General features: G+C 37.0%; 1 protein-coding gene across 1 annotated transcript in view; it reads left to right on the top strand.

Annotated features, from left to right (window-relative positions):
• The first annotated feature begins 1,347 nt into the window (after nt 1–1,347).
• LOC117407412 (transforming growth factor beta receptor type 3-like) overlaps nt 1,348–23,158 on the top strand; it is a 73,513-nt gene continuing 51,702 nt past the window's right edge. The window contains exons 1-2 of the mRNA XM_059031566.1: nt 1,348–1,730; nt 8,929–9,100. Coding sequence (XP_058887549.1) covers nt 9,040–9,100 — 61 coding nt within the window. The 5' untranslated portion in view covers nt 1,348–1,730; nt 8,929–9,039. The remainder of the gene's footprint in view (nt 1,731–8,928; nt 9,101–23,158) is intronic.

Here is a 23,158-nt window from a genome sequence, read left to right as displayed (position 1 = left end):
AGAAAAGATGCAGACAGACACGTTCTGCAGCATTGTGCCTTCAGACATGTGTCAAGGTTAAGTGAACAATAAATGGGCGGAGGACGTCCAGGAAGGCTATTGCTTTAAAACCCCCGCTAACACACCTTTCAATAGTACATGTTCTGAAAACTGCTGTCTTACAAAAACACCACCCACTGGGTTGATTTGCCTGTCAAGGATTTTAACCATTTCTAAAAGTATTCGAAACGGTTATATACAATTCCAATAGAAAATTCAGCATTAACTGAACTTGTCATGGTTTGGAAGGCCAACCACCATACATCCCCCCCCCCCCCCCCTTCATTTGAGCCAGACCTTTTGTTTCTTGAGCAGTGCCACTTGGCCGTCCTAGCTATAGTCTGTAGATTCTAAAGTAATTGCTGTGATGGCATGGGTGTTTCATCACTTGCCAGAAGTCTGGAAATGAACTAAAACGTGCGTCTGAGATGCACGGCAGATCTTGTTAACAACAGTGTGTCTGCAAATATACAGGGTCTGCGTTTGCAAATGAATAGAAATTAGAAGTTAGCTTTTCCGTCAAAACTTTTATTGCTCAGGTAAAAAGACCATTGAGATCACAATTTGTTTTTCCAGGAGTGACCTGGCCAAGATGAAATCATTTCAACGGGTCAGTTTGTTGATCTAAAAAAAAAAAAAAATCCATGGGGCCTATTTTAAAGCAAGAGTTCACCGTGATTTATTTTCTAAAAGGAAATAAAACGACATAAAATCACAAAATATGTGTTTCACTGCAGACCAGGACATTGCTAGTTATAATCCGCATACTGGGCTGGATTCTCAAAGCTCTTTACCTCAAGTCATTTGCACATCTATTTTATTTGCTTTTAAATAGTATTTAATTGTTTATTGTTTTCTTTAAGAATTGTTATTTGATGTTTTTACAGAAATAAATAAATAAATAATTGTGCCAAGGACGTTTTTGGAGTAAACAGCTTTCATAATCTGTCCCATTGTTTTTTTTTCTACTAGAACTTTTCTGACCAATCACTTCTGTAAAATATCTCAGGGGAGGAGACTTCCGAAAAATATGAGACAGATATGAAATACAGTATGATTTTTAATAAGAGGAGATGAAAAAATAGGGCTAATATTTTAAACAAAGACTTGGCAGCATCTGGGAATACTTCAGTGACTATTCAAAACACTACCTGGATGGATAATAATATTGCAGCAATTACACTGTATACTTGCCACGGCAGGAATATTGCTGTTGCTTATTAAACACATACAAAGTTTATAAAGACGGCTGAAGCTTTTCCATTAGGCACTATTACTACTATTGTAAATACTGCCTGCCACTTGCGCCACCGTCTTGCTTTTCATTGTACGATAAACATGGGGTGTCAACGTCTGGTTTAACCCACCCTTTTTGGTTGTCTTCTCCAATGAAATACAAGATAAATGAAGCCCGAGTTCCACACAGCCTGCAGTACCGTCCCACCTCCTCTGAACAGCGAAGCAGAGATTACTCATAGAATAAGACTTACAGTAATATAGTGCATAAATTCGTGAAAACGCCACAGATTTCACCGCCACAGTTTTACACACTGTTCAAAATAAAAGGAATACAAACGGTTTTTAATTTGCTGTTGCAAATAAAGGGAACGGAGGCTGGAAGGATCGTTAAGACGGCAGAGCATACTCCTTCACGAAAGTTTAGTCTTCTTGCTGGAGGAAACCGCGTTGAGGTACGTATCGGGGCTGTAGAAAGTTTAAAACTGTGTTTTTTTTTTAAAATCCTGTTTTAGGAGAAAGTATAATCGTAGTAAATGTGAGCAAGCTGCAAGAAACTTGCAGGACTGAGCTATGTTATGAAATTGCTATTTTGTCAATCTGCTGTACTAATAAAACGACACGTTTATTACACGTTTCGGATCTATCTCGAGGGTAAAGTAGTATGCTGCACACTTTCCAGTGCGCTGTGGCTGATCTGTTGTTTTTTCCAGTGGGAGGTTGTTATGAGTTTTTTGCGATGCATTTATCTGTAGACTAGCCTGAATTCCCCAGTCTAATGAATAAATACAGTAGCCTGTTTTAGTTTTAAGTATATATCCGTGAAAAATAGCAAAACATTGTCTTGAAAGATGAAAGGTGTTTGGAAGACTTGCTACAGTGCATCACGTTTTGTAAGCACTTCTAATAGAATATTCCTGGTTAAGAATTTACAGCTAAACATTCCAAATTCTGTATGCTGCCTTGTTTTCTGTTGTTTTAGATAATATTGACTTTTTGTTCTAAGAATTTCACTGGACCAACTGGATTTAGTGAATGAGTGGAAGTTAGAAGGACGGCAAGCAATTTCCATATTTAATCAGTTTTATTATGCATTTAGATAAGTAATGCAAGTGGTTCAACCTTGAGCTGTTCTTTCAAGATACACAACATTATAACTTTGTGCTCCTCAAATAAACAATGAGAAATAGTAAATTATTTGGTACAGTGTTTTAATTATTTCAAAATGAGACACTGCACCTGGAACCCAGTACAGTACGATAAATTATCAATGCAAAATTAAACTTGTACAAATAGCACGCGTTAGCTGAATTTCATCATTTGCAGTCACTTTACAAACTTGTACCAGGTAAATTTATATTTATTTATTTCTTAGCAGATGCCCTTATCCAGGGCGACTTACAAATGTTACAAGATATCACATTATTTTTTACATACAATTACATTATTTTTTACACATTATTTTTACATACAATTACCCATTTATACAGTTGGGTTTTTACTGGAGCAATCTAGGTAAGGTACCTTGCTCAAGGGTACAGCAGCAGCGTCAAGAGTCCAGAGCCCTAACCACTACTCCACACTGCTGCCCAATTGCTGGCAACAGCCACCGCCCCCACAATGCTATATATATATATATATATATATATATACCGTATACAATGCGTTCCATGTTGCTGCGATTTTGCAGTAACTTGATATTTGAATGTGAAAAGTATTGGTATTCAAAATTTAAAGTCAAATACTAATATATATCTTAACTAGCTACATACAGTTTTTTTTTCAATATTTATGCTGCTTCAGATTCAAACACACTAACACTGTGGGCTGCAGATAAGGAAAACTGCATGGCACACATGCTTGGTATACCTTCAGTAGACTCTTTCACAGTGCAGTTTGCGTAAATGATCCAAAGATTAGACGAGTAGTTTCATTAAATCAGTCCTAATGCAATGACTGTCAAATGCATACTTGCAACATGACAGGGTTATACATTACTTCAAGCATGGTTAAAAATCAGGAAGCAAAATGTTTTTGTTTTATTGAAAACATTTGATCAGGAAATAGGTGATATTTTCATAATAGCTGATATTTTCTAGTGTAAAGTTAAACTCCAAACACAGTAAAAGGCTGTTTTTACAGTTCATTTATTTTGTATGGCCAGGCATAGATTACAAAAACAAACAAGAACAGTATCATAAATAAAGGTTAAATACCCCGATGTCATCAGGGATATATGGGAAAGAGAATTTCAATATTGATCTTATAAATCCTGACAGAAGTCAGGCAGACATGTGGATTCTAAAGAACATATTTTACTCTCTAGCAAATGTAAACAAGGGATGCCGGCCAATTTTTTATAATTAATTTTTCCCAAACCTTTTAAATTTTGGTTTGTTTTAGTAGTTAGCAGGCACATTTGACATATGGAATACTCAATGAAGATAATGCTGATTTAATATACCGGCCCAAGTATTGGGGAATGAACCGAAAACCTTTCCAGATTTGAGGAGAAGCATTTTTGAAAGTTTAGCACCAGATAACTACTGGTGCTAAAGTATCAAACCCTGCCCTAATTAAGACCCCCTCAGGACTTCCCACACGACACAAACCTTCTCCCCTGTGTATGTGGATGAGTGTGTGTGTGGGGGGGGGGGGGGTTCTGTGAGTCGTCCAGACCCAATGAGAAACTATCGTCATCTATGGTTGCTAAGGAATTAATAAATAAATAAATAAATAAATAAATAAATAAATTAGTCTACTGTCATCAGAATTTAATGTTGCTGGTGCTGTATGAGGTACCCTGTTGCTAGAATCTAGTGTCATAGCGCCAAATTTACACCCCTGTTAAAGCTGGTTTGCCTAATGGAAGTAAATATACTTGGGGCTCCATTTGGCTTTAGTCACTGCAGCTATTAAAATAGATGACTAGATCCTGGGCTAGTATGGAAACCCAAGTTGTAGTAGTGGGGTTTGGACTAACAATAACAAAAACTCCTTGTTTTTTTTGTTTTTTTCAAATAGTTACTTTGCTTTTTCTTTGCTAGAACAACAATATTATTGCTGGAGGTCATTGTTTAACAATTTCTTACCAAACTTTGCCCGCATATTTAATAATCAAAGTGGCATCAACCCCACCCTCGCCAACATAAACATCCACAATGCAGAAATAGCGTTTCTGAAGTATTAGAGATCAGATTGAAAAGATTCCTGTCAAGGCAGACTGATAGAGAGGTGACACGTGTGGCAGGCTTCATTATGCCAAAGATAAACTCCAAGGTGAGTCTTTATTGTGAGTGCTGGCAGGAGCTGAAGGTAATATGCAGACCTTGTAGTGTGTAGTGAGTCTCTTAAGTGTATTTTTTCTGTAAGTAAAGTAAGTGTATGCCAGGCCTGTTTTATACTTGTGTGGTGGTACTTAGACCTGCCACCATTTAAAGCAACTGAATCAATAGACCACTGTGCCATCCTTTACAAAAACCACGTGATAACTGACTGACGCAGAGCTGAATATTTCCACACACGACACTAATACTGGCAAACCAGGGGGGCATTATAAAAGGAACTGAAGCAGAGTTGCTGTTTGTGAGTTACTGTAATGTAGAGTTGGTGGTCATGAAACATGTTGGACTAACAGCTCTATTGTAGTCACAATGCAAGCTTCACGTCAAACCAATGCACCCTGCTTTTAATCTGGAGGAGCATTTCTCCTGCATTTCAGAGAAGAATAACCAGTTTTCACTTAACACACAATGAGCTGGGGTACTGGTTTGTCACTGGGCCTCAGTGATTTTATAAGTGGGGTGTGGATGTCATTTGTACACAGCTGGCCTATATTGGGGAATGTTTTAAACTTAAATATGGCACACCTTTTTTTATTGCAAGCTTTAGTATAACTATTTGTGGTCAATTTAAAATCCTGCTACTTTGACTGGTGTATCGAAGAATCTGTAGTGAATTGAGCAAGACACTTTGTATTCGAAAGCACAAGTAGGTATTTTTTTTTTACAAGAATACAAAGAAACCTTGTAGAAAGAGTAAACTTAATTATGTTGTTTTTTTAATCACACAGCAGTGAATAGTTAAGCCTTTTGCCTCCAGTCCAGCTTGAAACCATCCACAGACTTAATGGGAATTCCAGAATAGCTTAGGGGAATCGTGCTGTGCATAGTAAGAGGATTTAGCACATATGTAATAAGAAAGAGTCAGACTAGGTGAACTATCCTATTCATTAGCAGGAGGCATTACACCTGTTTAATAATTTACAGTTTATTGATCTGATCTCAACCCTCCCGGAAGGAGCCCCAAGTTAATTACAAACTGCTTATTGCTCTTATGCCATATAATCCACGCAAAAAGGTAAAAAGTAAACTTAAGACATAAATACAGTACTGTATTTCACTTAATTACAGTTTGCACAGTGCTTGGCTGTAGATAATTAACTTTCACGCAGCTTTTACAAGGATGTATTCAAGGCCGTCCATGGCAAATTCATATTTTGTGTTTTATTGTTTGATATGATTTACTATGCTTGCTATGGTTTAACCACAATGCAAGCAAACTTAGCAAACACTAACACATGGTTCTGTGGCTTGGAACTTGGTTTCAGTAGACTAGGTTTCAGGACACTGCATGGCACACTTGAGGTTTGTTACAGCAAAATTGTCTCCCAGTCTCGTAGAACCAAGTTTCAAGCCACAGTTCCTGAAAAAGTGGTTTTAAGTTCCCTCAGTTTAAGACACTCCTGCTCCAGTCCAAAATTGCAACCCCTTAAATCCACAATCTGTGTTGTGTACATTTAAAAAAAAAGTTAATCAATCCTTAGTTTTGTAAATCTGGCATGCTATTCAGTTCAATTAATTTTCAAGACTTGACTGTACTCTGTGCAGCCAATAATGATACCTTTATTGCAGTCATTGGCAGCGTTTACATGCACAAGTCATGACAGTTTTCCTCACAATGTGTTTGCCGTACTTTTCAGGAAATGCGTTGCTATGCAGTTCTGATTTAGGAAAAAAAATCGTCCGTACCAGTGCAGATTACTCAATTCATAGTCATTTAGGGGAGGGGATATTTAAATGTCTGTGTCTGCTTACTAAGTAGGAAAAGAACAACTCTGAATATCATGAGGAGAGCTTCATGCGTTGCCATGAAGATAAAAACATTTAACAAGAGAAATGAATTCACGTGTTGTCGCGCACATTCTGAATTACGCTGCACATTAGCTACTTGTTTGTCTGGTTACCTTTCAAACACACACACACACAATTATATAAAATGTAATTTCTAAAAGTTTTACTGATTAGAATTTATATTTGTGTGTGTGTGTTTGTGGAACATCTAAAAGTTACATTTCATTAACACTAGAACCGCCTTTTACATACATGTTTTTATTTTGAATATAACCTACAATATTCAATTTATATATATATTAAAATGTACTGGCGGTTGTAGGTATAACCACGGCAGTTCGAGTGTTGAAGTAGTCCATAAATGTACTGTGTGTGTGTGTGTGTGTGTGTGTGTTGGGGGGGGGGGGGGGGCGTCTATGTTTAGTAAGGCCTTTCTGCTGGAGATTACGTGATATTAAGTCAGAAAAATTGGATCTTGACTGCTGAAACCTCGTTCACCGATTCCTGCTCCGGTTTCCATGGGTTTTTATAGCTGCCAAAAGGACGTTCTTTTGCCATTTCACGATGTATTCGCGTGACAACGTCACACAGTCATGACTGTAGAGTCGATTTTCAAGTGCATGTAAACCAAGCCATTGTGACCACTGCTCCACTTGTGCCAGCAGCCTAGAATGGTATAACTGATAAGGGGAAATACCTGCATTTAGAGCAACAGGAATTTCAAAGACAGACAGTGTTCAAACAATGCTCAGGCAGAAGTAATAGTAATAAAACTAGAACGACGCACCTCATAATAAAATTGCACAGTGGTTAGCATGACCAGGAAACTGGTTATACTGTATTTAAATGTGCATTCAAACAAAATAATGCTTTAATAGTTTTGACCTCTTTAGAAAAAATGTTACGAAAGCTGTTTGATAAAGATCTCCTATTGTGTCAGATGGAGATTAGATCCAAATGACTCACGCTGTTTGATCACAGTTTGTTATGTCATGGTTTTTGTGAGTCTTATAAAATAACATTTATGTGGCTTTTGTAGTTCCGCCGTGATAAAGTGTTTGCAAATATTTGCCGCAACTTTCACTGTAAAGTTTCAATTTAGATGTGTTATAATGAGAAAAAGTGTTGCCCAGCAAAACTGGGCATTCAAATAATAGTCATTTAGGATATGGCAGACAAGTTGAAAAGCTAGCTCAAAACCAGATAAGAGCTGATTTAGAGAGAAAAATGACAAGGCTCAATATGGGAACAAAAGAACCCAGAACCACTCAGAATGCCTGAAAAACACATCAAATTGTATGAGAAGCGTAAAGAATAATTACAAAACATTGATGCTACCTATTCTTTAAATTACTTAGATTATCAGGAAATTGCTCATGAAACTATATATATGTTACCTTATCCATGAGCTCTCCAAAAAAATGCAATTCTTTATCATAATTTCCATTAATAATCATGCAATTGCTGTACATGTAAGCTCCCACATGATTTCTTACACAAGCAAATAATTCTTTTTAAAATAATACAAAATAAAGATTAATAAACATATCTCAAACGCTTATGAAAATCAGCAGCCTTACTGTATGTAGGTATGAACAAGCAAAAGCACTGTATACTGCAATTTACAGATTTTGTTACTTGGGTTGCTGTGGTACACTTTAAGGGTAATGTGTGCTTCATCTGCTAGCAATTGTTGTAATTTAAAATTAAGATAAAGTTTAAGGAGTTTTTGGCCAGTATTCCCAGATTGTCCAAATGCACAGTACTGTATTTGACTGATTTGTTAATCTTGCAATGCCACGTTTAACCAGGTACCTTTCCTAACCTTAAACATGCCACTTAATTTGGTACTAGCATTGCCATTGAATCAACAGAGCTAGCTGATTACTGTACACTGTGATTGAACTGAAACACTTACTGTCGTTTATGGTTCACTTCATTAGAAATCATTTCGGAAGTTGTTTTGAAAATGAAACTGCTCAGGAGTACTGTTTCCTATGTTGGAAGTATAATATTTGTTTTTTCCTGACAGGATATTCTAAAATTACAAGCAGTCTTCAGCTGCTGCAAGCTTGTCAAAGAGCCTTTGTTTTAGCAGCTGTGAATGGCTGCAGCATCTACCCCAGCACTGTTAAAAAAAAACAAAAAATAAAAAAAGAAACGATGGTCTGATTCTGTGTAGCATAGCTGCTAATTAAATATAGTGTCAGTTACTTAAAAAAGAATTATGTTTCCCCCTCTGTATATGTGTATCTATTTATTTGTTTTAGTGGTTAAACTCAGATTATTTTCTTGTCACGGGATGCATATCATACGGATGAATTTGATTGTTTTTGTGGTTCTAGATTTACTAGTACTGCAGTCTATCATAGATTTGAATGTTGTTTTAGCTGAAAGGACACAAGCCCCACCCCCCAAATCCTATATACCACAATGCCATTCTGTGAATTCTGCTGCCACTACTTCCTGTATTAGGAGAATACAAATTATTGTTTGTTTTTTATTCCTCTGCCCCCTACAGGTAGATTTGAACGTTTGCACTTCGAGTATAGACTGTATCTGAGTGGTGAATATTTCCTGCACGACAGAAGCAGAAGTCTTGGAACCTGCGAAGAACGAACGTAGCATCACCATGGCTGGGAGTCAGGCTGTGTCGGCAGTGCTTTTTGCTTTGTGGTGTGTGACAGCTGCAGGTAAGTGCCTTTAAACCCATTTACATGAGTGTCAAGGAAGGTTCTGTCAGTCACCCTGTGAGAGCTATACCATACTAGACTAATTAATTCAAATTTATTTGACTAATAAGTTCAAATAAATTGTTTTAAGTTGAAGGAAGAACCACGTTAAATATTTTGTTAACAATTTTTGGTTCCAAAGGGACCCACCTGAAGAAAAACATTTTAACCCCAATGAAGAGTTTTTAATAAGGAAGATGATTTGGTATTGTTCTATTTTTAATTACAGTATGCCAGTGATTCAATTAACCAGCAATTATTTGAAACGGTTTTCACAATATTACAAAAAAAACTGATTACATACAGAGCCTTTTTATGTTTGCAGTAAGCAAAAACACAGATGTCAGATTCGAAATTTAATTTTTAACACATCAGATGTTTGTTTCTCATAGAATTGTTCACCTGGCCATAAAGCCATTGGAGTTTAAAGATACATATTGTATTGAGAATTCATAATGTCCTAGGATTATCATCCGATTGGAATGGATTAGCAGGTACCTACTAGCGTAGGTAAATCAATGCAGCATAAAAAGCAATCCAGGGCTGTAATCAACCCCTACACCCTGCCTGATCTGTAAAAAGGGAAACATTTGCAATTTAAAGTTCATTAAATTCTATATTCTCATCTAATGAGATTTCTTGGCATAGCACACAGTGCCACCAGGTGGTCACATTCTCTAACTGCCTGTGTGCCTTCAATAAGAGTAACATATAGAGAACCCAAACACATGACAAATACTCTACAAAATAATGATGGATGAAGCTGTGTGTCTAACTTGCCAGTATCATTGCCATTCATTCTCATGGGCAATAAAAAAAAAATAATACCAAAAAAAGTTGGAACAGATAGATGTGTTGTTTGAATTAATCAATAATCTTGCACAACATGCTGGGTTTTTCATTTGGAAATGCAAAGACAAATATTAGGGGTGCTTTGGAAACCACAACTGGAAACCTCTTGTTAGGAGAGTAAACAAACACATCATCTCTGAATTAAACCCAGCAGTAAAGCAGCCTGAGACATGACACTGTTCGTGCCTGGGTACACTTTGTTTTTGACTTCTTTTAACCCAGCTGTTGAAAGTAGTGGAAAGCTCAAGAGGTTGCTAAATGTTCCTTTACCGTGCATTAATTCCTTTTTATGTTTAAAGTCAGAAGAAAAAGGGGTTTGGGAATGCAGTTTTTCATGCTGGGCCTGTCAGAAACAGCTTGGTGATTTCACGTTTGTCAGTCAATCACAAATCAAGAGTCCCAATCGGGATTTCCTGCTGTTTGCATTCCGCCTGCTTCAGTCAGACTCTCCGAAGAATGATCTCTGCTAACTGAGTGCCGACAGTCTCATTCACAGCTCTCAATCAAGTGACGCTTTTCGAGATATTGAACAGGTTCACATGTATATCCCTATAACTTGGGTCTGCTTTGCGTAATTGTCCTGGTAGGTAATCAAGCTTTAGATTAAACTTGGAGAAGTCCAGATCTATAGTATAGAAAATCATTTTATGCTCCCTCTTTCTTTTGTGTTGTGTTACACTGTAACTTTATATCTTGTGCTCCATGTCTTGGATTGTGCGTGTTTGTTGCTGGTGTTTTCATTTAGACTTTCTTCTGACTCACTGACCACACATTCAGGATTCCTCAGTCTGTCTGTACTAGTTCATTACACACAATCTCATTAACCCATTAAGCACTGTGCTTGTTGGCCTGTCATCCACTGTTAAAACCCCAACAAAAAACTTGAGCTTGAGCTTGAATTTTGTATGCAGTTGACTGCAATTGATGTCTATCCTTGTCACATCTAGTTTAAGTAGCAAATTATTCTCTTTGAGCATATCACTGCAGTACTCGAATCCTTGCACTGCGAGTTTTAGAATTTATTTTAATGTTATGATTACTTCCTACAATGGTCTTGGGCCATCTTATCTTCTCACACATTCCCTGAAATCACTAAGGTTAGAGATCTTTTGGTGCCAGACCTTTCTGCAATGTTTTAACAAAGCAGGGTTTAGAGAGAGATTAAGGGTTAGAGTTTCTCTTTAAGGATAGGCGTTTCCCCTGTGCAGTGCTGTACATGCCTTTTCAATGTAAAGTTCTTGAAGATGAGTGCCGATACTTTTGCTGGCAGGTAGGAATGCAATACCTTTGAACTAAATTGCTAAGCTGGCCCGTGACTAGTGGATCTGTCAGCGTCTCAGTCTTCTGGCAGTTTTTGCGGTGTCTCGTCGCTGTGTGTTTTCTTTCTCGAATTGAGAAACCCCTGCCGTATTCTCACGTTTCTCTCAGTGCAAGAGTTATTGTCATTTGTGACAGTCCTTGGATAATTGGGTTAGTTGGAGATTTACCCACATTGTAGATATTAAATTAAATAAAATATAAAAAGCTGCAATAGTATTGAATCAGCTCAATTGACTGTTGAAAAGTGGATTTATTGTCCATTTATAAGGTTTGATTGGATTGTAAAAGAGCTCCCAGTAATTGTGTTCATAATCTTAGTCCTTCCCTGGAGGCTTGCCAGTAATGAAGCTGCCAGATCATTCATGATTGAGTGTTATGGTTTGCTAGCTAGCATTTAGGCATGGATCTGCTTGATAGTGCTTTATTGCTTTAAAATGAACATGACCTCCTATGCTTCAAGTTTCAAGTTTCAAGGGTTATTGAAAAGAAAAACAACAGCAACTAGGGTTCTGTTTGTAAAATGTTATGAAATCATGACATTTATGTTTTTGTTTTTATATTCTTTTGTCAGTCAGTAAGGAGCAGTCTCATTGTATAGATACAAGAAGCTTCATTCTCTTATTTGCCAGGTGTTTTTCCACTTATAATACTTTCCATCAGTAGAATTCTGGTTGCTGCCTTTATAAAAGACATGCCAAATTTCAATTCTCTTGCAACAGTGACTGGACCCATAACTTTATACTATTTTACAATATGCTTAGAAAATGAAGGCAAACTATTGCAAGTAGTTTAAATATATACATGGCTAAGCAAAATAATCCATAAAACTTTTTATTTTTATATTGTATAATTGTTTTTACTGTGAAGTGCTTTGGGATGCCTTGGCATAAAGGCGCTATATAAAATACATTTGATTGATCGATTTGATATACATTAAAATATCTTTGGAAACAATTTTATTAAAAGTAATTACTAGTATTGTACAGTATGTATTGAGTAAAAAATACCATCACAAATACTATGACTACCATTGCTTGAACCAAGAAGCTTCAAATGGCAGCTCTCATCAGAACCTTAAATCAGCACTGGGCATTGGAACCTGCATGTTTACCTTAGTGGATTGTTGTTTGCAATGAGCCAGGCTTGTATTTTGCAGAACCTCACATCGGCTTTGAATGTGTGCCTGCCTTTATCATAAAGTATGCTTTGTGGCTGAAGGTATTGGCAGAATCTCAGGCAAGTGGCTTTAACAATTCACAAACTATGTAGCAGCTAAACCCAACAAAGGAAAAGCTTAGTGTAACAATAAAATAGAATACAAGGCATTCATTGAGTAGGTAATGCAACCAGTTGTTGCTGATCAGTGCAGTGATATTTAGGATAATTATTTGAGGGATTTAACAAGTGAATAACGGAAATAAAGAAACTAGTTTTAACCTGTAAATGTAAAAATCCTAAAACAAAAACAGTTTTTCATTGAAAAGTGTGAAAAAGTACTGCATGAAGAGCTAAAGTATTTGCCTTGACCCATGAGGGTAACTCTTTATAGTACCTGTAGTTTTTATACTTCTTGGGCTCCATTCATAAAGGGTTACCAGCAGCTGTAAGCAGGTAAAAATCCCATAGTTGACTATTTACAGACAATTGAGATTCATAAGGACCAGCTTACATCTGTTGTTGAGCCCCAAGGACAATCGTCCATAATAGCATATTTTAAACAGATTTTATGCCTAATAGTTAATGCATATCCTATTTGCATCGGTCCCACAAGACATCCTAAATGACAACTCAGCACTGTAGTTACTGTATATTAAAGCAAACTTTTAAAGGTTTCAACTAGAAGCTATTCTCAAAGAATTTCTTTTAATATTATAATATATACTACCGTTGATAGTTTTCATAGTTTGGGATGGACAGCAGAATAGTCTTGGGGTTCATATGACTTTAGATCCGCAGCTCACCACGTGATTTTCCTTATGGAGGAATAAGGAATATTGCCTTTCATGCTATAGAAAAAGTTTAATACATGTCATTTATATACAACTTGCCAAATAAGTTAAGGACACGCACCGTATTGTAGTTACGTTTTTTAAAACTGGATGTTAAACCTAAAGGAAAGAGTATTTGCTGTTATGCATGATATTCGATGACATGTTTCGATAACATAACATATGATACTTCATTTTATGCGTGCAAGTTAAGCCTATGACAAAGGCTTAGAGATATACAGTACAGTATGTAATTAGATATACAGTACAGTATGTAGTTAGATATACAGTACTGTATGTAATTAGATATAGAGTACTGTATGTAGTTAGATATACAGTACAGTATGTAATCTAATTATTGCAGAATATTACTAAGAACATTATAATAATATTTGGTTCAGTTAAAGTCCAATAAAAACACATTCTGATTTAATTTTAAAAGAAACTTTCATGACTTTGAATATTATTTGAAAAGTGTTAAAAAAAATTATACAACAGCATAGGAATCTCAGCTTTGAAAAATGAATGCAACTAAAGAAGAAGAAGAAGAAGAAGAAGAAGAAGAAGAAGAAGAAGAAGAAGAAGTCAATATGCTACTTGTCAATCTTGTCTACTAGAAAAAACGAACAGGTTAATATGGTACATGAAGATGGAAATATGTTGTATAATAATCTGGGGACTTGACTAAAATAGAAAAGGTGTACAGTGTCTGGCCAGCATGCAAGAACAGACACTTCGTTTCTGGCTCAGATGTGAGCAAATAACATAAGGGCCAGTATTCCATTACAGACACAACTACCTGATAAACAACACATGCTGATTATTTCACCGCTGCCCTATATCCTATACTATTACTGAAGTATCACGCCACTGACAAGGTTAATATCTCCAGTTTCAATGGAAAATGTTCATATAGACATTGCCAGTATTCTGGTTTGCAACTCATTTTAACTGTTTTTTTTTTTTTTTTCGAAAGCGAGATTGTATCCTACTCTGGCTACACCATTGAGGTGTATTCACTACTATAATTTAGGTTACCCCTTCATGGAGATATTCAGCAGTGTCTCCAATCCACACAATCATTTATGAACAGCAGGAGAATGTGTAGCAATACGTGACATTTAATGTTTACTTGATTTTCCAGCATTAATATAATCTTTTCTGACCTTAATTGTTCAGAAATGCTACGCTAGCACTCGCTGTGTGATTTCAGTCGAACCCGACACAAGGTCTTGACATTGCTGCTTGTGCAATAGCTGGCTAAAGACGGGTTTTCTTTTGGCACCACAACTTGAAATGTCAGGTTCTTGTTTTAGGATGATGGATGTTATTCTGTCAGAATATCCCAGCAATGGAATTTCCCAGCAATTATTCTTTCACTGAAGTACTTCGCATATCTTTCTATAGAATTACACATAACATCTTGAAGTGTAGGCGGTTTTGTGGTTGCGTTCTGCATAATTGCATTGAGGTTCAGAGAAATCGAAAGTTTAAAAAATAAATTGCCGGAAAAAACTAAAGTAATGGAACCCCCAAATGGTGGTTATTTAGTTAAGCTAGAAAGTTGCATAACCAAGGCCCCATATTAGAACTGTACTTGATTGCTGACAGCTAACAAACTGAGACCTTTAAAAAAGCTGAAAAGCTTTGAATTGTTTACCTTATTAGTGGTCAGTTTCCAGTGTTTATATTCAGTGCATGCACAGAGGCTACTGTTTATTCAGGTGTTATCGTAGAGGAGGCAGTGTGCCGTACAGCTCAGTCTATGACCGCATGTTTTCTAATAACACACAGCTTGGTGTGTTAAAAAAAAGTCTGCCCGCTTAAAAGTTGTATTAACTCCCATTCCAGTACACAGCGTTTATTACCTGAGGAAGGCAGGCAGACAACACTGGTAGATGTTTGGAAACTTCAAGTATTTGTATTATTGTGTATAAAGCATTGTGAGCACATGGGCATGCAATTCAGATGCAAGGAGTGTACGGAATTTTTTTTTTTGATTTCCGATCATCCAGCTTTCTCAAATGCATCCCTGACCTAGCCTCGCACCATCCTGTTTATTCTGAAATAAACCAGAAGGGCTAAAGCTTTCTTATCACTTGTAGATAGACATGGGATCAAGTGTCCCTGTGTTGACTGTAGCTGTTGATTCCTGGAAAAGAAATGTAGTAATGTTTTGTCAAGTTTCTGGTTACTGTAGTTTCCTTCATTATTATTTTGCGTATTTCACTTGGTCCTTTGCCATTCTTTGTGCTCTGTAAAATCTTGCCTCCCACACAACAGGTTTACGGTGTCAATAGTGGTGAGCAATCAGCTCACACCTCAATAGAAAATGTAACTGCATTATCTTATCTGGAATTGACTGCCTTTGGCAAACTCAGGAGGGATATTTTAGGAGGGAGTCCAAGTCTTACAGATCTATTTTAATGGTTTAAACAGAGATAAATCTCAGCACTGCCACTGTTTTCTTTGACCGCCTCATTAACTCCACCTAATACAATAGCAAGTAGGCTATTTGGTAGTATTTAGATCTGCAACACTCACACCTGCATGCTGTAGATACTTCACAGCTACAAGGGCCTTTGGTCTTTGTCTATTGCTGTGCTGCATCGAGTGCTGCTTATTCCCAGGGTAATCTGGTGTGTTTCGGTGGCCAGTCCACAGCACCTCTTGGTAGGCTACTCACATCAGCTAGCTCCCTATTTGCCAGCCGCTTTTTGCTGGCATTCTGATGCTTTCCCAACTACTTTTATGATCCTCTGCATGGTTCTCCCCTAGAGTCAAGTTGTTCAATAACCTTCCCCCTGGATATAGCATTCACACCTCTGCACCCACCAAGGCAAGGTACACTAAGGTTGTCCAGCCCCAGGTTTGTGCTTACCAGTGCTCGTTGTTTCAATCTAGGATTTATACTGAGCCTCTACTAATGTTAAAGTGCACACACAGGTAATTGCATCATCCCACTAACAGCATCCAAACTTGATTCCTCACGCTGGGAACTGCAGCCTCTTGTCACTGGCAGCTGAGTTTGGACCTAGAACTCGCTGGCCTGCTTTCATCTGGCTGCCCCAGATGAAAACTTGTAAGAATTCCAATGAATCCCCAAGATTCCATTTTATTATCCTCCACGTTTTCTATATCACTTTTTCAAATGAAAGTTCAATAAGATTCTTTCCAGACATCCTGTTTTTGAGGCTGTAAAAGACTGTCCCAATCAGTTTTTTGTATTCATCCCAGCTTGACACGTTCAGTTCAGTGTCCTGGTTTTCCAGATGGATAATTAGAGAAATGTGATTCAAGTCCCAATTGCCCCCTTTACCATATGGGATAGGACTTGGAGGCAGATAAAAAAAAAAAGAATACAGATTTATTACAACCAAAGCAAAGTGTCCCAGTTTGTTTTCAAGACGATCAGGTGACCATATTTTAGGAGTTTTATTGCAAAACTACAAGGCCCTTGTAAAATGCATGCAGGAATTGTGTTATTTGGTAGTTAATTGGTTTTTATATTGTTGGAGGGTTGGAAGTTTGTACTAACTAGGATGACTAGGTCTTGAACACATTTGTAGAATAACTTATGACATTATTTGAGAACAGTTTTAAGCATAGCCAGTTGCGGGGGTGTTACCATAAGTCCTTTCATGATAAATTCTCCCCTTACTGCATGAAGTGACATAAGGGTTAGTTTTAACGGTTTTAACAGCTGCAGATCAAAATACTTTCACCCTTGAACTGGTCATAGTCCAGTAAAGTTGTTTTATTGATCCCATTATCAACACCACTAAATTGCAAACAACAGTGCAACGAGGCCCAACCATTGAACAGGTGCATCAGTTCACAGCTGGCAGTATTGAGAACTGGTTGAAGTCATTAAAATACATGGTAAAACAATAAGGGGAAGAGAGTTTGCTAAATATGAAGAAATCAACACAAACCAGTAAAATAAGTCTAGGGAGAAACATTTTTGATCCATCATCCTGGTAAGGAGGAATGATAACGCATGGCCTTGTACCACTTTAACATCAGCGGAGTGTTGGGGCCATTTTATCTGCTCGTAAGAAGGGTGTTTTACAGATATGACCTGCATTGTGCTAAAATAGCATAGAATGTACATGTTAGCACTTCCCAGTTATCAACCTGGCACCTCATCACCCTGTCATGTATAGCAGTGGAAGGTGGGTGTAAAATCTGAAATCATGTCTAAATAAAGCAGTAATTAAGGTGTTACTGTACTACACAGCAGATTCATACAGTTGAATTCTGGTTTTGTTTTGTTTATTATATAGTAACAAAAGCAGCCACGTGTCCATTTAAAAAAAAACAAAAAACACTTTGATTCTTCATATTATTTCAGGGAGGGATGATTGCACAATGCATTTATTATTATTATTATTATTATTATTATTATTTATTTCTTAGCAGACGCCCTTATCCAGGGCGACTTACAATCGTAAGCAAAAACATTTCAAGCGTTACAATACAAGTAATACAATAAGAGCATTTCCTAAATCTGCAGTGGAAATTACTTAAATCTTTACCTGGTACTCTAAAACTCCCCTTATTTAGATTGTGAGGTTATGAGATGAGTACCCTAATGCTTTCTGTGTGGGCAAGATAAATGCTTTTCGGCATAAAGTGGTAAGACTATAAGTTTCACATTTGCAGAAGGCGAGATGGGGTTTTTATCATTTACGCAAACATGTTTAAATAACCGGCATGATTTCTCTTTACATATTTAATTACTGTACAACCGTAGCAATAAACCAGCCCATTAATTTGATTGATATCCCCCATTCTGACAGAATACTGATCAAAAGCAAAACCTTCAATGTGACGTCTGTATTAAATGTTGTTCACTGACTGCAAAAGAAAAATCAATAAACTCATTTGTAGAGGGCAGGTTTTTTTTGTTGTTTTTTTTTTAGCATTCCTTTGTACAATTTCTTACAAGCTTTCTACCATGAATATAACTGGCTCTGTAGCTTGTCATTATTGACTCATGTTTTTTTGGAGTAGGGAGGTGTTAGCCACTCACACAGAGTTTCATGTTGCTTGTATACCAGCAAAACACCTGTGCAGTGAGAGTCTGTTTCAAGTTCTCACTTTATTGTCAAATAATCCATTGCAAGTTGCAAGATTGACATTTTTTGTATTTTTCAAAGGAGATTACACTGTAGTATAAGGGATGTACTTCTAGTTCCACCACTTAAACAGGGATCAAACCAACTTGTTTCATTACATTTAGACCCCCACTCAATAACCAGTGGTTTCGCCACTTTTATGTATATAGTGAATAGGTGAACTATCAACTGTTATCAATGTCATTTATCCAGGGATGTAGAAGCAAGTTACTTTAAATAACTAAGTTGAAACTAATAATAAGAGATTTATTTTAACAAGGGACCTGTTCAGCAGGGGAATGTCAGAGGATTTGCAATCAACCGGTGCAATACACAAGGCACAATTAACTTTCAACCCTCCTGTTGTTACTGGTAGATGTCTACAGCTACAGCCTGCTGTTTGTGTTGGAGAATCCTACTGCTTTGCCCTAATGTATTTGTCAAAATTTATTTAGTGAACCAAGTACTGTGCTGTTGTTGTCAGCTCTGCCATCCATCGTGAGTTTCATTGAGTTTCTGTTCAAGATCAACAGCTGTGCAGTATATTTTATAGCCCCTTGTTCTGAATTGGCCATCCCCACCTCTGTAATTGATATACTGCTTTGCACCTCCACTCTTTGACAATACAATGTGGCCAGTTTGTTCATTTTTCTCGGTGTGCTTTTGAAAGTATTACTGCCCACGTATAGACTCGTAAAAGCTTTCTGCAAATGCCTGGTCTCGTTTCACTGCTCCTGCAGTAAATATTATTTTCCACAACAGTATGAAGAGGCCAGGTGACTTTCTGATGATCCAGATTTATATTATAACATAATCCAGTGACAGTTGTCCATTCCACTAAATGCCAGACGTGTCAGAAAAAAATGTATTTATTTATACTACGTTTTAAAGAAAGCACTATTGCTTTTAGTTTGTATTAAATTGGCAACTTTGTAACCAAGAAAGCCAAACTAAATCGTCCCTTCAAGGGGATTTATTTTCTTCTTTTTAATTTGCTTTTTCATTCAGTTTTGACAATGAATCTGTCTGAACCACATTGAAGCCATGTTGCTGTAGAGTCTGCTTGCCGGGATTGTCAGACTGTGTTTCCACGCTGATTTCTGCTAACAACTGCCAGTTTATTAGCTTTACTCTACTACTCCTGCCACTTGTTTATAATTGTTTGAATGAAGTCCGTTTTTGGCAGCCATCCTTTACTGCACCTTCCCTGCTGAGTCCCAAAGCCCTGGCTCCTCATCCGGGCCTTCACCCCTTCTCACTTTCCATTCCTCATGCTCGAAATATAAAGGGTTTACCTGGGACAGGAAACTGAAAACGACTTTCAAAATGCAGCCAAGCTGACTTTCAAAGCTTGGTTTAAATAAATTTTAAAAAATGAAAAAATTCGAAATAATTATGAGCATGTAAAATTTACATTTTAAGTAAATAAATAAATCAATAAATAAAATTAAAACTCAAAACTGGCCTAATTTGTTTCACTAACCGACATCAGTCTCTCTTCAGTCTTGTGGCTGTAAAGCCGGGAGCGCCAGTGAAAGTGCATAGGGGTAGAGGTAGATGAGAGAAGAAAGAGAGAAGGTGACAGGGGAAAGGAGGCTGCAATGAGGCCAGCCGACACATACAATGATTTTATTTGTGTTTGTATTCTCGAGAGGTTTAGTCTGGCCCTCATGAAGATTCCAGATGTTCTCATACATGGTAACCAAGCCTCTGGCTGACCACCATTTGCTAGAGTTCTTGTCAACAAAAAATACCTCCCTCTCTGCATTTCAAGTAAACAGACTGCTGGAGGCAATTTCATTGGACTTTGTGTACAGTTTAAAAAGAGAGAAATATGATTTCATTTAAACAGAAAAAAAAAAGTTTAGCAAGGAGTTGTTCAGGCAGCTAAAGTGTTTGGAACAATGTGTGCCTGATTTCTCTTAGCACCTGATCATTGAAATAATATATTTAATGAATATTATTATTCATGCATAGCCATGTCTCTGGAGCATGTATTTCGGTACATGTATACATCCACATAAGCAGAGAGCAGATAGTAGGAGGAGGCTTCTATAAGTGTGTTCATATAGAGTTCACTTTATCTTTACTTCATAGACTCAAGACAGTAGGTGAACTCAATGGTACACACATTATTCATTGTTCTCCACTGCGTTTACAAAAATAAGCATCTTGGGAACGTCCTTCTTCATCTCTCCCATATTTGTATTTTATTTTCCTTAACGTCAGAATGGAAACAAACATGCATCATTTCCTACCATTATTCACAAAGCTTGTGAATTTGTTCTCTCAAAAGCAGTTGTTGTTCCAGCCATTTTCTTTTTTCTATAAAATCATTGAATTGCAGAATCTCAAATATCCTTTGGATATCTTCCAAACAGTCGCCTTTACTGTCTGGTAGTATATATGGTTGTTTTTTTGACAAATTTTACGACTAAAAATTAGACAATTCAGTCTGGCTTTTAAAAAAAAACAAAAAAACTCAGCTTTAATGGGAAAAGTTGCACCCTGACAACAGCAAGCTTTTGTAATTAAAACCTGCCCGTCTGTTTTTTTTTTTGCTTTGTTTTATATTCCGTGTTTTGTCTGAATCCCTGTTGGTAATCCGAGGTCACTATGTTCTTTAGCAGCTGTCCTAGATCAAAGAAAATAATTGTTGCGATTTGTTAGAATTACTTATTAGAGACCTTGGACACTGTCCTTCCCTTAACCCGAGGACATGATGTTCCCAAGATGCATTTTATTGCTTTAAATATTACCGTACTGTAAAAAATATTGTAGTAATGCTTTTTAAAAAATGTTTCTTTTACCATTACTGCATTAAAAAAATGAAAAATATGCCATTAAAATGGCAGAGCAATTCAGCAATATAGAAAAAAACTAACTTGTACTGATTGAGTATAATTGATTGACAAGTGAAAATCCTTGTTTTTTATAGAAGCTTTTTATTTCCAAATTGCTGGAGCCACTGCTTTGGTTTTACTGTCGTGAGTTGGCTTTTGTTTTGCATTCATGGTTAGTTTCCACTGACAAGCACCATCCCGGTCCAACAGTAATGAGCAGGGCCGCTTCAAATCGGAACTGGACCCTGCAGGATTGTATTAGAATACTGTCTAGAATTCACAATTGTGTGTGAGGTTTAATCATGTTAGGCACACTCAACTATCCCTTTATAAAGTCTTGGCACGACAGTTCAAAGTGTGAGAATTTTCACTGTGGAAGAATAGTGTGTCTGTATTCAGTGTCTGTATTCAGTGAATCTATTGGTATTCAAGCATTAGTTTGAGCAACTGCTTTTACTAATCTTCGTATGCAATGACCCATTCACTTCATACTACCACAGTAAAGTTGTATTTTTACACTCAGGTGATATATTAATAGTTGATTGCATGAAAAAGGGTTTCAGTACCTCTGTACAGTTGGTGTCCTTCATAAGCTGCAGAGAGAAAGGTGGCAGCAGGTTTTAACATGCCGTTGTCGGGGCGGGTGGTTCATTCACCCTCCCCCAGAAGGGAAAGCGTTCTCCTCTCATCTGGTCAGGCGATGAGATACACTTCAGCCCTTGATTGTACGCAGCAGGGGGGAGTTTACTTTCCAAGAGAAAGAAAAAGAAACAAACTCCAATCTGTCGCCACTAGCTGCACAGGTGGTGCGTGACGGAGAGCAGGCATTGTCAGACTGTGGCTGGGGTGAGTGTAGCTGTAGAGGCTCACTGTTCAGCAGGGGTCAGTGTGGAGTAAAACGAAGACAACATTTGTTGGGGACGGACAGTAGGGTTGTAATATAAAAACCTGTAGACAAGATACAGACAAAGTTTCCTTCCTATAAATTACATAAAAAGCACAATGTAAAATATACATATAAAGCTATGATAATGTAAGTGATTCCATGTATCTTAGTATTTTAGTGGACTTCAATGTATACCTAATAAAAACCTGTTCAAATTGATCAATTAATCAGCGATTACAGCGATTAAATACAAATACGATGCTAAACCTGCTCAGTTCTATATACTGTTGCTGTCCATTTGGTTTACTGTCAATACAGTCATAATGCATGCAGGCCATGCTTTGAATAGTAAACTTACTACTGTGTACTGTAGATCAAATGTAGTTTTATGCACAGGGCTGCATATTTCATCAAAACAGACAAATAAGATATATGTTAGCAAAGTTCCCTCTTATTTTTGCTCTTTCAAGAATGACTCCAGATGTGGGTATAACTCAGAGAAATGTGCAGTGTATAAAGCAGAATGTGAACAAATACATGGCAACTTGAAAGAAAAAGGGTATCAGTACTTAAGATACAGAAAGCTTATGCAACACATTGAATTCTTATGTGTTGTAATGCTGTGCTTCAATGGGTAGCGTTCTTCACATGCACTATCTTAGTCAATAACTGCTGCAGCTACATTGTCTGTATCTCACAGAATGATCTGACAACGTGGATTAATGAGGACACTTGAAAGAGCATGTTTTTACAACAACATATGTAGGATAGGTTATGAAAAGGGTTGCTCTATTTCACTTTACTTTGTAGTCTATGCTAGTACCTAAAGAAATAATTTTACTGCTATTTTACCTGATTACTTTGAAAATGAAACCTACTTACAATATTGTTCGGTACAAAGAAAACAAAACAATGAAAAACTCCTCAAAACCAAAATATCTGCAAACAATAAGGAGAATTATTACTGTAACCATTGCTTTCCAGAAACTTTCTAAGACTTTCTAAGACTT

The sequence above is a fragment of the Acipenser ruthenus genome, chromosome 10 (genome assembly GCF_902713425.1).
Source record: "Acipenser ruthenus chromosome 10, fAciRut3.2 maternal haplotype, whole genome shotgun sequence".
Taxonomy (NCBI): domain Eukaryota; kingdom Metazoa; phylum Chordata; class Actinopteri; order Acipenseriformes; family Acipenseridae; genus Acipenser; species Acipenser ruthenus.
The sequence above is the reverse complement of the archived record's forward strand: the minus strand, read 5'-3'. Positions and strand labels throughout refer to the sequence as shown.